Source organism: Hippocampus zosterae, chromosome 4 (assembly GCF_025434085.1).
Source record: "Hippocampus zosterae strain Florida chromosome 4, ASM2543408v3, whole genome shotgun sequence".
NCBI classification, from domain to species: domain Eukaryota; kingdom Metazoa; phylum Chordata; class Actinopteri; order Syngnathiformes; family Syngnathidae; genus Hippocampus; species Hippocampus zosterae.
In genome coordinates this window covers 2,129,980-2,145,654 of record NC_067454.1, presented here as the reverse complement: position 1 = coordinate 2,145,654, position 15,675 = coordinate 2,129,980, and the positions used below count along the sequence as shown (strand labels likewise).

The window sequence follows — 15,675 nt, the reverse complement described above, 5'->3', positions numbered from 1 at the left end:
GGGATAGGCTCCAGCACCCCCCGCGATCCTAGTGAGGATCAAGCGGCTCGGAAGATATAAGAAATATATAAGAAATACTACAAAATAATATGCTAAGATCTGCATGAACACTGGGGGGTTTTCGAGATAAACACGAGGAGCGTCCAATTTGGCCGCAACACTCTGATCGCTACAGTCTTAATGTCTTCAAAATACGATACAACACAAATTCAAAGTGCATGAAAATCTCAACTCACCACAATGCTGAATCAGTGCGAGCGCCAAGCTTGATTTTCTGCAAGCGGGCGGTCCCATCTCGGGGTAATAGGAGACAATGACTCCTGAAGTGTGTGCTTCGTGTCGAGTCTACTTCGTCGTTTTGTTTTAGTCGCCGTTGCTGCACAAAACCCCCGCTTCAACACAGGTAGCATGTCGGAAATGGCAACAGTGCTATTGTGGCGATCTCAGAGCCATAACTTGAATCCAGAACACCGGCAGAGTTGTTGTCTCGAACGTACTTTTGAGGCCGACTTTTTTTGCGATCTCCAGCAGTTTATTTTACTAATTTAGCAAGCTCCGGTGTTTTGTTTTTAGCGTAATCAGTCACGTGACGGAGAAGCGTGGTTTGACGTATGTCAAGTGACACAGCCGGATGTAACAGAGAATCCGGCAATTTTTCAAAATAAAACATCTTCCGTATTCCAAAAGAAATACGACGGAATTAATTTAAGTTCTTATTGTGCGGCCCGGTACCGGTCAGCGGCCCGGCGATTGGGGACCCCTGCTCTACAGAAAAGAGTGTAGTAATTGTCTGGCAAGAAACCACATTAAACTTGTTTTGCTTCAGTTAGATTACCAAAATGACTTCAGTATGTGTGTGTGTGTGCGCGTGTGTGTCAGTGCTCATGAATGCAAAATAAACACAGTCCATGCAAACCTTTCGATCCACAACAATAAAGCCCAGCCACCTTCTTAGCATGCGCGTGGAATCACATGTCAACAAGTGACTTGATCTGACTGCTTTGTTGATCTCCCTTGGCAAATGCTATTTGAATTGCAAAATGTCACTCGTACTGTGAACGCTGTTCCGGACGCCATGTGTGACAAATCACGGAAACATTTGCATCCAAGTAACCTGATGTTGCACTGACCAGGCACACGTCGGTCGTTGGTCTTGTTAGAATTTGGTTTGAAACGTATGGGTGGCAAGTTGAGAGACACCGAATGATATCGGCCCCTTGACCCCGTGTCACTCCTCTAACTGCCGAAAGGAGTCCAACTTTGGTCAACTCTAACATCACCGTGCTTACAGGGATTATTTGGAATCCTTACATGAGTTCAACGGGGGGCAAAAAATCACCTCATAAGCAAAGGGTCAGAGAAAGCTCCTATTACAGTTGGCATAAGCAGTTCAGAGTGCATTTTGAGATTTGATTTGTTTTGATACTTTTGGCGCATAATCATATTTGTCTTTGTTTGCATTGATTGTCAAGTTAATCCACTTATCGTTCTTACACAATGTTGATGAACAGTATTGTATTGTGTACAAAGCTTTTTTTTTCCCCTCCAAATGTCATGCCTGGGCCTCCGTAACATTTAACTGACTGCTGCAAGAAGAACATAAATGGCCAAAGTTTTGTGGGTTTTAAAATGTCTGTGTTTCCACAGCAGAGAGATTCGGCACATAATGAGCTGGCTGCTTGTCAAGCAGTAATGGATGTTTTCAGTGCGCAGGGGTCCGCGGCCTACACGGGTCATTCCTCCAACACGCTGCCCCCCCCCCCCCCCCCCCCCATTTGTTGCCAACTACATCTTGTGCTACTCATACCACATGACAATATTGTGGTCAGACAGGACCTGCTCGTTTGATCGTAGAGGGGGGGGGGGGGGGGGGGGAACAAAGCTGAGTGATGAATCAGCAGCTGGATATCGATCCCCGCCTTTGCAAGATGATGTCGCGACGCGGCAACGCAAACAAAGTCAAGCACCTTTCAGTCACTTTTATGGTCCCGCTGTTGCCGCACTTTATGGCTCTGGCGCCACATGAACAAGAACTGTTGAGACCAGGTGGTGTGATTTATTTTTTGTTGCTTGTTGTCATTTAGTGTGTGTTTGTTTGTTTTTGTGCAGCTCCCCATTCCCACACTTTTTGATATGTCACTGCAAATGACAGCTTGCTAATCCTCTTATTCTGCTTCGATTGAGTTTTGAAGAGCTGTCAAGTCACCAAGCAATATATTTTTTTTTATTTAGAAATTTGGGGTATCTGAGGCAGCCCGGTAGTCCAGTGGTTAGCACGTTGGCTTCACAGTGCAGAGGTACCGGGTTTGATTCCAGCTCCGGCCTCCCTGTGTGGAGTTTGCATGTTCTCCCCGGGCCTGCGTGGGTTTTCTCCGGGTACTACGGTTTCCTCCCACATTCCAAAAAAAAAAACCATGCATGGCAGGCTGTACCGGGTTCAATTCCAGCCCCGGCCTCCCTGTGTGGAGTTTGCATGTTCTCCCCGGGCCTGCGTGGGTTTTCTCCGGGTGCTCCAGTTTCCTCCCACATTCCAAAAAACATGCATGGCAGGCTGATTGGACGCTTTAAATTGTCCCTAGGTGTGAATGTGAGCATGGATGGTTGTTCGTCTCTGTGTGCCCTGCGATTGGCTGGCAACTGATTCAGGGTGTCCCCCGCCTACTGCCCGAAGACGGCTGGGATAGGCTCCAGCACCCCCCGCGACCCTAGTGAGGATTAAGCGGTTCGGAAAATGGATGGATGGATGGGGTATCTGAACTCAACTGGAGTATTGTTTTGTTTTTGTTTGTTTTTTTTCCTCAGCCTACATTTTACTCAAAAAACAAAGTAGGAGTTATGTGCTCCCTCTTAGCAGCGGCATTCTGGACCAACTGGAGACGCTCCATGGAGGATTGGCTGACTCCAAAGTCAAGTGCGTTACAATAATCCAGCCAACATGTGTTTTTGATACACATTGACTTGACTTGCAATGATTTTCGACATACAGCAGAGTTCAATGTCGACCGACCGCCACTGTATCAATACAATGTCAACACAGTTTATGGAATGTGTCAATTCAGTCATTGAGGCATCAGCTACCCGCCACTAGCTGTTTTCGCATCTTTCTGTATGTATACTTCTTTGTTTTAGCAGATTCTGTAACTTCTGATGGTGGCAGCAGAATAAATTCTCAAATCTGCACGCCCGGTCACCTGCCAGTTTGGAACAGACGATACGGTGTTGAGGGTGGTACGCGGCATTTTACCTCCCATTGTCCACCCATCCTGCCATTTTTCATTCCGTCTGTTTTGCCCCACAAAGTAAGTCTTTCAGCATCTGGTTTGTGTGTTTCACAGCAGCCAAGGAGGCACGACACATCAAACTCTGACCACTTTGATTGATCAAAGGAACGTGAGAATTCTTCCGCAGAACAGTCTCGAAGGTGAAGGTATGGAGGTCATTGGTTCTGCTCGGTAATTAGATCGGGACACAATTCTCTGACTATTTTTTTTTTTTTGCATTTAGAGTAACGGGCATGGCAAAGATGGTTTTGTTGAAAGCATCTGTGATTAATATCGGTCTTTCCTGTTGCGCTTTTGAAGTGACAGACAGACTTAAATGAAAGCAGATCGACCGTCTTTAGATGTGTTGCTTCCCAAGTGGAAGGCTGCCAAGCTATACAAGATTTGTTTCATATGTCTTTTTTTATGACTTTGGACACGGGCAACCAAATAATTTTCATGATATAAACGGTAACAGAGGAAGAGATTGTGCCTGACGAGATCAGAAAAGACCTCATTGTACATGTGAATATGAATACAGACAAAAGCCCCAATAAACTTGAGAATTGTTTTTTTTTAAGGAATATCAATATAAATTAGAATAAATGGTGTGTGTGGGGGAGGGGGGGAGACAAATTATTATATCCCAATGTTTCCAAATTAAGGCGGCCCGGTAGTCCAGTGGTTAGCACGTCGGCTTCACAGTGCAGAGGTACCGGGTTCGATTCCAGCTCCGGCCTCCCTGTGTGGAGTTTGCGTGTTCTCCCCGGGCCTGCGTGGGTTTTCTCCGGGTGCTCCGGTTACCTCCCACATTCCAAAAACATGCGTGGCAGGCTGATTGAACACTCTAAATTGTCCCTAGGTGTCAGTGTGAGTGCGAATGGGTGTTCGTTTCCGTGTGCCCTGCGATTGGCTGGCAACCAATTCAGAATGAATGAATGAACATAAATTAGAATAAAAGGGGGGGGACAAATTATTATATCCCAATGTTTCCAAATTAAGGTGGCCCGGTAGTCCAGTGGTTAGGACGTCGGCTTCACAGTGCAGAGGTACCGGGTTCGATTCCAGCTCCGGCCTCACTGTGTGGAGTTTGCATGTTCTCCCCGGGCCTGCGTGGGTTTTCTCCGGGTGCTCCGGTTTCTTCCCACATTCCAAAAATATGCTGATTGAACACTCTAAATTGTCCCTAGGTGTGAGTGTGAGCGTGGATGGTTGTTCGTCTCTGTGTGCCCTGCGATTGGCTGGCAACCAATTCAGAATGAATGAATGAACATAAATTAGAATAAAAGGGGGGGGGACAAATTATTATATCCCAATGTTTCCAAATCATTCCTGAAAATGTGCGGCGCGTTTTCTTTGCCAAATGTGGTGCAAGCACTCAGTTCCTCTTGGCGGAGAGAAAAGATTCCTGAAATGCATGAATGGCTAATATTAACAAGGAGCGATCATCTGACACTTGGCCTGATTTGAGAATTCGGCTCCACAGCCGGATCATAAACGGCACCTTTCTTATTATTCCTCCCCCAGAAGGGTCGGATGGAAAAGGGGCATCGATGGCTTATGTGCTTCAGTAGCTCTTTGCTTGACTTCCTTGTGGGTTTGGGCTCTTGCTGACATTTCCACATAGCAAACATTGACGGCATGACAGAAGACAACGCGTGTCAAAGAGCGAGGTGTGATGTTTGAAAAAAAAAGTCTGCAGCACCCCCCACTACCCGAGTGAGGATGAAGCGGTTCGGAAGATAAAGATGAATGTTTTTGTCAAGTGGTTGCACAAAATAAAATCATCTTGAGCCAGATTTGGATGTGTATTCTACTTCTAGCTGACTTATTTAAAGTAAACGTTGCTGATTTTATTTTGTGCAACCAATTGATGAAATCAAATCGAGTAAATTCAACAAAAAAACGTTTTTTGTTTTTTTTTTCAGTGTAGAAATGTGCCTATACAAGTGATGCCTGTTCATGGTTGACATTTGCTCCTATCCTCTGCAAATCCAGGAAATTTACTTTTTTTTTCAATTGTCAATACAAATAGTTTAACATGTAAATATACCCCAAACTATGATTCCAAAACACTTTTAGATTCATTTGAAACAAATTTTACATCCTTAACTTCAAAACGGCGTTGTGATTACTTAATAAAAAAAAAAGTGCTGTTTTTTTCATTCATTCATTCATCTTCCGAGCCGCTTGATCCTCACTAGGGTCGCGGGGGGTGCTGGAGCCCATCCCAGCCGTCTCCGGGCAGTAGGCGGGGGACACCCTGAATCGGTTGCCAGCCAATCGCAGAGCACACAGAGACGAACAACTCTTCGCACTCACACTCACACCTAAGGACAATTTAGAGTGTTCAATCAGCCTGCCATGCATATTTTTGGAATGTGGGAGGAAACCGGAGCACCCGGAGAAAACCCACGCAGGCCCGGGGAGAACATACAAACTCCACACAGGGAGGCCGGAGCTGGAATCAAACCCGGTACCTCTGCACTGTGAAGCCGACGTGCTAACCACTTGACTACCGGGCCGCCCAGTGCTGTTTTTATGTGAGCATTTTTACAATGTTTTTGACTCAGTGATACAGATTTATGATTTTTCAAATACAATTTTCCACAAATGCCGCTTCGTCTGCAGCTGGTCACTTACTGTAACTTGTTTTGAAAATCATTAGCTTGACTTGTATTATCCACAACACGCCATTTAAAACGAGTTTGCATTATTCTTTTGCAGTTTTGATTGTTTGCAAACATCCTGTCCATTATTTTAGTATTGACGTCATTATTATTGGTGAGGGAAGGACAAAAAGAGGGGCGGGGGGGGGGGGGGGGGGACCTCTTTCAATAAACCACATCACTGTACATGAATGACTCTCGTGACTAGTACTGGGGACAATGAGAGAATGAATCACACAAAATCACAAGTCAAAGCCAAAATAAATCTGTTTCGCATCTGTGTGCGTTGCTGCGGTGGAATGCATTCAACTTGCAAAACAACAATGTAAAATTATGGAAGTCATTATGCATTGCGGGATCGTGCAAGGGCAAGAACTCGTATATTGTGTGCAAGCGTGTGTATGTGTGTGCGTGTGCGTGTGTGTGTGTGTGTGTCTGCGTACAGTATTGCATGCCAAGAAGTGGGGACCACATTTGATATGAGAACTTGTGAAACGTGGCCTTACCTATTCATCAGAACAGGTGTAACGCGACCTGGCTCTTTTCATTGTGCGTTTATTTGGTGAGTTTCATGGCAGCCAAATTTACAGTCAAGTCAATCTCAAAATGGGATCGGAGAGATAATACAGTGCAGTAATTACTGTCTGTCAACACCATTAACAATTTAATGTAATTTCAGATGGGCATTGCCAGAGAGACAGATGGGACAGATAGTTGGTGGGGGGTGGGGGGGCATTGGGCTATTTATCCAGCTGTTTGTATAATGGATGAACCGGAAACCTTTATACAGGAACCAGCTGTACAAGTTCTTGCGCTTGCAAAGAGTGTTTGGTTGTGTTGCTTCGGGACATACAGTACATAAATATGTTCGGTGTTATGTGAAAAGGAGAAATGTGTTGTCCTAAAGTTCACAGAGAGCAAAGTCTCACCTGCGCTGTCCAGTATATTCTGCGCGGTTTGAAGATGCTTGTCGGAAGCGTGATGGCAGGATGAGGTCACGTTGAGCTGCGCAGGATTTTAGACGGAATGAATGGCGCTCAGAGAAAAAAAAATTGCAATTTTTGTCCAAAAAAAAAAATCACAAAATTACACTTGTGCTGTCTCCATTAGTATGCTCATAACATCACAATTTAGGCGCAGGCTGGATCTCTGAGGGCTAAAAGTTTGTTTTATTGACATAATTTGCTGCAAGCGATATTTATAGGGTTTTTTCTTCTTCTCCCCTTTAGAACCATCCATCCATCCATTTTCCGAACCGCTTAATCCTCACCAGGGTCGCGGGGAGTGCTGGAGCCTATCCCAGCCGTCTTCGGGCAGTAGGCGGGGGACACCCTGAATCGGTTGCCAGCCAATCGCAGGGCACACATAGACGAACAACCATCCGCACTCACACCTAGGGACAATTTAATGTGTTCAATCAGCCTGCCATGCATGTTTTTGGAATGTGGGAGGAAACCGGAGCACCCGGAGAAAACCCACGCAGGCCCGGGGAGAACATGCAAACTCCACACAGGGAGGCCGGAGCTGGAATCGAACCCGGTACCTCTGCACTGTGAAGCCGACGTGCTAACCACTGGACTACCGGGCCGCCCCCCTTTAGAACCAACGGCAAAATTATTTTAAGTGTAAAGAAACTAAAATGGGAAATCTGCTGGAAAAAGGTGTGCTGAATTCCGAACTGGTTGCCAGTCAATTACAGGACTAAATAAGCAAAAAGAAATAATTTGTGGGGAAACCAAACTTGCTTTGAAATCGAATGCATCTCCCATTGTCAATTGACGCGACTTGGCAGGAATGTCCGGACATTTGGTCTGACAAAACATTTCCATCTTCCGTCAAGATTGCCAAGAGTTGTTGTCAATCTTATTGCACTTTTATTGTTGTTGTCTTCTTTTTTTTTTTTTTTCCCCATTTGACTTTTTAATTTTGTGTGTCAAATGAATATCATAGCCCAGTCGATGTGTGACGGGTGGTGTGTGGCCAGAGGTGATTAGAACGGATTATCCTGAGCCGCTCCTGATGTGCTCTGTGCTTACATGACATGCGCCGATGCCGCCGCTGCCGCGATGTCGTTTGGAATTTGTGACGCCGCACGTGCGTGCCCAGCACTGGTTTGTTTGCATTTTTCTGTTGTTGTTGTTCGAGCCAAACCCAAGCAAGATTTATTATTATTATTTTTTTTTTAAGTCATGTGGTACCATTGAGTTCCTTAATTGGGAGGGTGCACATTTGACATGAGTCCCCAATTAGTTTTCTTTCTTTTACCGCACCTTCCCTTTCATATGTTGTCAAAACAATAGAGGTAAATAATCAAGGCAAGAATGCGTGCGTTTTTTGTTTTCTTTCCATGCATGACTGGAAGTGAACAGCCCAGCCCTCAGCTTAGCAGGTAATGACAGCCAAACTGGATTTTCGTCTTTGGCTTTTTGTTGAGGGTTTCCGAAGACAATGTTTGTGGTATCGTTGATGTCACAAGCTTACATTATCCGTTTACGGAAAAAAACAAAAAAAAAAAAACAGTCAAACTTGCAAATACGAATCCAAACGGTCATGTCTAATAAAATAAAAAGCACTTTTAATGTTTGTCGCTCACACATTGTCAAAATTCGCAGACACATTGAGAATCGCACGCTTGCAGAGGGTAACACAGGCCAACCGAATGCCTCGGTGTCACGTATGGCGTCCGATGAAGACTTGACTGTGTCAATATAAAAAGTATCTTGCCAACTATGGCACCTGAAATGATCCGCTAGAACAGGTTGCAGTTTGAAGTTCAACAAAACCTGAAGAGACAGACCTCGTGCCATGAAATGTCTACAAACACGTCCAAGTCCAAACGGACCTTTCGGTCAGGTTTCACGATGAAATGGATGGATCAAATTCGGTGTGGATATTTAAAAATAAAAATAAAAAATAAAAACAACTCAATTTTCGAAAGATTCTCAAACTCTTGCACAGTCGACAAATGTATGACATCGAGAGAGAGCTTTTAAATGGCATTTGTGAACGGGGTGTGCCGTTACATACATTTTAAGATTGGGGAAACATTTGACTGCGGAAATACAGAAGGTAACCAACTCCTTGCAGGCTGTTACGTCCAAAATACATGGTCACATCATAAATATTACAAGAAACATTCTCACATTGATACAAAAAAAAAAAAGATTGTGTTTGTATATTAGCGTGACAGCTCTGACAATAATGTGGATGGTCTCCAACAGTGATAAGACAATTTTCAGCTGTGCATTCGAAGTTGGAAAAAAAAAAGTGCAAAATATACATGATGACATCATTTCTTATTTTCGCTTTCTGCTCCTTCACTGACACAAATGTGGGAATGTCAGAAAATCGGACTACAAGCAGTCGTCGACACTCACTGAGCAGACCATTTTGTTTACTTGCACAATTTAACAGATTGAGATTCACCGAAAAGGCTCCATCAAAAGTGGATGTTGTCCTCATGCGCCCCTGCATCAGATGGACAAAATGTTCAAAAATACTTCTCAGTATGATGCAGTGCAATTCTGCACCACCAAAAAAATGTAAGTACGCTAACAAATATGTATTCATTCATGCATTCATCTTCCTAACCGCTTGATCCTCACTAGGGTCGCGGGGGGCGCTGGAGCCTATCCCAGCTGTCTCCGGGCAGTAGGCGGGGGACACCCTGAATCGGTTGCCAGCCAATCGCAGGGCACACAGAAACGAACAACCATTCGCACTCACACTCACACCTAGGGACAATTTAGAGTGTTCAATCAGCCTGCCATGCATGTTTTTGGAATGTGGGAGGAAACCGGAGCACCCGGAGAAAACCCACGCAGGCCCGGGGAGAACATGCAAACTCCACGCAGGGAGGCCGGAGCTGGAATCGAACCTGGTACCTCTGCACTGTGAAGCCCACGTGCTAACCACTGGACTATCGGGCCGCCCGCTAACAAATATTACGTTTTAACCTTAGAAAGAGAAGGTCTTTGTATCGGCCTACTTGTGGTGATGCGTTGTATTTCGTTGTGTTCCTAACAAAGTGGCCTCCGTTTGGTATTAGGTCAAAATGAAATCGCCCGGATCGAGATATTTTTTTTTTCCAGTAGACGTATTGACTATTTAAAATAATCAATACGTGTGACGTGACGTCAGATATTTGAGACGTGGCCCAACTTCCGATTATTAGCCTTCATAGAGTCCGTCTTCATTTTCAGAGGTAACTCAACCTCGGATTTTGCCTTTCGCTTGTGAAATCTTTTCAAGCATATGCAAGCCGTCAGTGTAACGAGGGAGAAGAAGAGCCCGACGCACGTCACCGAAAGGGCAATGAGGGCAGGTTGACACGGAAACATGTCATAGGTCTCGGGTCCCTCTTGCAATTGGCCAATCTGCCAGGGTCTGTCCTCGATATCAGCCTCCCTTGTCAGCAAACTCCGGATGTAACTTTCATTGCTCACAGTTTCATTCACAAATAAGTTCACCCGGACTGTGGAGTAGAGTGGCTCCGGCTGACCGTGATCACTGACCTTTACCAGAAGGCTATGGAGACCGCGGTTGCTGAGTTCCCGCTCTAAAGTGATATTTCCCGTTTCCGGGTCGATGGAAAAGGACCCGGGCTCCCCTCCCTTTCTTTGAATGATGCTATAAGCAATCACAGCGTTCATTCCCGTATCGTTATCCACGGCGTACACCTCCGTGATGGACGTTCCTGGCAGAGTGTCGGGCAGAACCAACATGTAGGACTGATTGGACTGAGGGAAGAGGACGACGGGCGGGTTGTCGTTGACATCCAAGAGCAGGACGGTCACCATGGTGACGGAGGAGAGCGCCGGTTCCCCGCCGTCGACGGCCTCGATCCACAGCTGGTACGTACCCTGTTGCTCGCGATCCAGCGAGACCTTGGCCCTTAACGCGCCCCGGCCGGCGTCGATCAGAAAGATGTCGCTACCGTTGAGGATGGAAAGGGCCACCCAGCTGTTTTCCCCAACGTCGGCGTCGGTCACCGAGAGCACCCCGATTTCGCCGTAACCCGGGAAGTTCTCAGGCACGAAAAACGTGAAATCCTTATTGATGAACCGCGGGCTGTTGTCGTTGCGGTCTCGCACGGTTACCACCACGGTGGCAATGGACTCCCTCCGAGGGGTTCCCTGGTCCACCGCTCTCGCCACAAAGCGGTACGTATCCTTCTCCTCCCGGTCTAGCGACGTGGTCACGCTCAGGATACCCGTCAGCCGATCCAAAACAAAGATGGCGGGAGCGTCGCCTCCCAGGAGAAAGATGACCGCCCCTCGCGCGTCGCTGTCTTGGTCTGTGGCCTGGAGCTGCGTGAGATAGGTGTTGGGTGGATTGTTCTCGTCCAGAGATATCTCCACCAAAGACTGCCGGAAAACCGGAGCGTTGTCGTTTTCATCCAAAATCTGCACCTTGAGGAAGGTCTCGATGACGAGCCCTTGGCTATCCTCCGCAACCACAACCAGCTCATACTCCCGAGCCGTTTCGTAGTCCAGCGGCTCTGTGGTTTCGAGCAGGAATTCGTTTTTGACCAGCTGGTACGGTCCGATCCTGAACGGACCGACCCCCTCCAAACGGCAGTCCACCCCGTGACCGGCATCGATATTTTTGACCGTAAAAAAAGCAATAGGGGAGTACGCTGGCTCAGATTCCTTGATGCTCACCACCCCGTCTTTTTCAAGGGCGATGTATCTGGCTACGACCACGGGGGGACCCGTTCGAACCTTGATCAAACGAATCGCGACGGTGGCGACAGCGGGAATACAACCGGGTCCATTGGCCAGAACGGTGAGTTTGTAAGACGCGGCCGCCGCGGCGTCGATTTTCCCCGCTAATTTGATCACGCCTGTCGTTCGGTTCAAATGGAACAAGTTCCTGGTCCCCCTCGGCACCCGCTCGCTGTAAGCGTAGCCGATCTGAGCGTTTGCTCCGACGTCGGGGTCAAAAGCGTGCAGGCGTGCCAAATGCGTCCCTTTGGTGGCGTTGCCGCGCAGAGTGAGATTGAGGTGCGACTCGGCGAACCGGGGACAATTATCGTTCACGTCCAAGATGACAATCTTGAGAGTGGCCGCGCCAAGTAGAGGGGGGGTCCCCCCATCCTCCGCGATGATGTCTGTGACGTATTCGGCTTGCGTTTCCCGGTCCAGGAAATCGGTCACGATGATGAAGGGTGTCAGCTCCCCTCCTTCGTTCTCCTCCACGTCCAGCGTGAACACGCCAAAGTCGTTCACCAGCCAGTAGGTCTGCACTCCATGAAGACCAAGATCCGGGTCAACCGCGGACTGCTCCACCGCGTAGCGAGCGTTGACGGCCGTGTTTTCCGGGACGGATATCACGATCTCGTCCACAGGGAACTTTGGTCTGTTATCGTTGATATCCTCGATGATCATCTTCACTTTGATGAGTTGAAAATATTGCTGCGGAAGCACAAACACGTCCACCGAGAGGAAACATCCGTATCCGTGCGGGTTAGAAGGGCAAAGCGTCTCCCTGTCAATCTCCGTGGCGGACGTCAAAAACTCTCCGGTGAGATTATTGAGCGTCACGTACTGTTCGCCGAGCCTCTTTTGAGCCAGGCTGAAAAAATAGGGGGGGTCAACTGTCAGATCCAAATTCAAGTCCACTCCAATGGCTCCTATGAAGGTCCCCTTTGGTAGCCCCTCCTTTATTCTATAGAGGAGTTCTTTTGCTTGACTGAAGCTCGCAAAACAGGACGGGGAGCCGGCGTAAAGGAAAAGGATGAAAAATCCCTGCAACATAACCATGAGACATGTGAATATATGTATATATTCATTCATTCATTCATCTTCCGAACCGCTTGATCCTCACTAGGGTCGCGGGGGGTGCTGGAGACTAACCCAGCTGTCTCCGGGCAGTAGGCGGGGGACACCCTGAATCGGTTGCCAGCCAATCGCAGGGCACACAGAGACGAACAACGCATGTTTTTGGAATGTGGGAGGAAACCGGAGCACCCGGAGAAAACCCACGCAGACCTGGGGAGAACATGCAAACTCCACACAGGGAGGCCGGAGCTGGAATCGAACCCGGTACCTCTGCACTGTGAAGCCAACGTGCTAACCACTGGACTACCGGGCCCCCTTATATATATATATATATATATATATATATATATATATATATATATATATATATATATATATATATATATATATATATATATATATATTCATTCATTCATTTTCCGAGCCGCTTGATCCTCACTAGGGTCGCGGGGGGTGCTGGAGCCTATCCCAGCTGTCTCCGGGCAGTAGGCGGGGGACACCCTGAATCGGTTGCCAGCCAATCGCAGGGCACACAGAAACGAACAACCATCCGCACTCACACTCACACCTAGGGACAATTTAGAGTGTTCAATCAACCTGCCACGCATGTTTTTGGAATGTGGGAGGAAACCGGAGCACCCGGAGAAAACCCACGCAGGCCCGGGGAGAACATGCAAACTTCGCACAGGGAGGCCGGAGCTGGAATCGAACCCGGTACCTCTGCACTGTGAAGCCAACGTGCTAACCACTGGACTACCGGGCCGCCCAATATATATATATATGTGTATATATATTTATATATATACACATATATAAATATATATATATATATATATATGTATATATATATATATAAATATTATTGCAGTGTTTATATTTAAAAAAGACCAGTTCATGTTGTCAATCATGCTCTACAGCTAAACAAAATTGCCAATGTAGATTCTTGTCAATTTCTACTCTAAAGTTGAGGAGGGGGGGGGGGGAACAAAAAAAAAACACTCACCCATATTTCCCCTCTCGGGCCAAGTCCTAGGAGTGTTCTTTCGACCATATTTATGGTATATCCTATTCCAGCCCTTTCCACTTATAGCAGGAGGCGCAGCATTTGACAGAGGCGAGGCATTTTGAGCCATGCAGATGTCTGCTTAGTCCAAAGCCGACTTGCTGTCTGACTTGAACCGCTCATTCATCCCACGGCTGGCTCAGGACACTCCCACCACATGCAAATCAGTCCCATATGCCAACCAATGAGCCCAAATGTCCGCCGAGGGCGTCTGCAGTTCACCGACTCCGCTTTTCACATGCTATTCACACACGTCATGGCACGCCTGGCCTTTCGCGACGCACTCCTCAATGCAATGTGCAGCACGGGCCATATGAATTGTAACAGGTTTGTCTGAAATGGCCTGAATTACCCGAATATAAAATGTCCTGCCATGATGTGAGTGATCTGCAAGCGAAAGAACAAGCGTAGGTGGGGCACATGTATGCTCATATGATTAGGGCATTAGAACAGCCATTTTGTTCAGGAAATTAAAAAAAAAAAAAGATCAGAAGGCAGATCTTGGCATCATAAGTAGTGATATGGTCTGATTCTGGATTGAGCCTTTAAATAATTCAGCCCCTTAATCCCCATGTGTTCTAAATGCCCGGCCAGCTGTTTGCCGGGATTGGAAACATACTGCCGAGAGAAAATGATGATTGAAGTCCATCAGAAAAACACACACGCGCACGCCGCACTACTGTAATGTTGATCATCGATAAATCCCTTTTGCTCCCAACATTTTTTTTTTTAGCAAAACACGATCGTCAACGTGTGGGAATGTGACTGCAGAGTTGATCCGAGATGCAAAAGACTTGCAACGTACCGATGGTCCAGCCAGAAATCCAATGTTTATTTTTTCGGAAAATGTTTTTCTCCATGTTCAACCATATGTTTGTTTTTAAACATAAAGCAACGTTAATTCACATTTTTTTTTATTAAGCTACAAGAATGTATTCTGAATATTGTGTGACAACAGCATTGAAGGGCAATCACAGAACGATAAAATGCCACTGCTCAAATCGGTGTAACACGTGCGAATTAAAACACGGTCTGTTCTGCAAGCTGACACCGAAGTACTTCCAGCGAGTGAAAGCAAAGGATTCAAATACTTGGCAATCCAAATACAGCAGATGCAAAAATTCCAAACTGCTTAAAAGCGGCATCAGGAAAATTTGCATTTTTTTGGAAACTGTTTGTGTACTAACACATGTATTACACTTGGAAGTGATACGGTACAATACAATGTGAAAAATTTGGCAAAGTCTGGCTTGTTGAATAAGGAAGTTTCAATCCTGCCGAGGGCTTTATTACTTCTTTACGTCATTTGATCCTGTGTGAGATGAGGCTGGGTAATCTCTTCCCAGATTTCCAAACAGATGTCTTATCAACTATGGTCTCCTCTTTTAATCAAAGTGCTGCTAAGCTAGCCTGATAGCTGTGCACACACACACACACGCACACACGTGAACACACACACACCTCTTCCTAACCCTGCAAATGAATATGAAAACCTGCAAAATATTTGAGATGTTTTTTTTTTTTTAATTCAATCAAGAAAGTATAGACTCACGGGTTGTGAAGGAGTTCTCTAAGGTGCAAAGTAGGTGAAAATGGGTGATTGCACCTTCTGCCATCTCTGTCACGACAAGTCGCTGGCACTGATTGATGAACAAAGATATTTTAAAAAAAATGAAGCATTTTCAGTGCAAGAATGTTCCACTAGACTGCGAACAACCACCAAATCTGATCTCCACATTCGTAAGCAAAAGGAGAAACAACTGCAGGAGGCTGACCATTTTTTAAATCGGTTGCTTGAGGATGATTCATGTTCATAAACTGGACCTTGGTGTCGGAGCGCAAAGTGAAACAAAGCAATTTGTGCTTCTAAAATTGAATAATCTTTATTCACCGCAGTGATT

At 46.2% G+C, this 15,675-nt stretch overlaps 1 protein-coding gene across 1 annotated transcript; it reads right to left on the bottom strand.

Annotated features, from left to right (window-relative positions):
• Positions 1 to 8,482: 8,482 nt before the first annotated feature.
• Positions 8,483 to 14,056, bottom strand: LOC127599018 (protocadherin-20). Its single transcript, XM_052062641.1, has 2 exons — positions 13,715 to 14,056; positions 8,483 to 12,678 (listed from the first exon to the last, which is right to left on the bottom strand). Exons 1-2 carry the CDS (start codon positions 13,760 to 13,762, stop codon positions 10,066 to 10,068), a joined length of 2,661 nt encoding a protein of 886 aa, XP_051918601.1. The 5' UTR covers positions 13,763 to 14,056; the 3' UTR covers positions 8,483 to 10,065.
• Between the last annotated feature and the right edge of the window lie 1,619 nt (positions 14,057 to 15,675).

Coding starts and splice junctions, on each gene's coding strand:
- LOC127599018 (XM_052062641.1), bottom strand. CDS start 13,762: ATGGTCGAAAGAACACTCCTAGGACTTGGCCCGAGAGGGGAAATATGG. Junction 12,679..13,714: donor GCCCGAGAGGGGAAATATGG/GTGAGTGTTTTT, acceptor GTTATGTTGCAG/GGATTTTTCATCCTTTTCCT.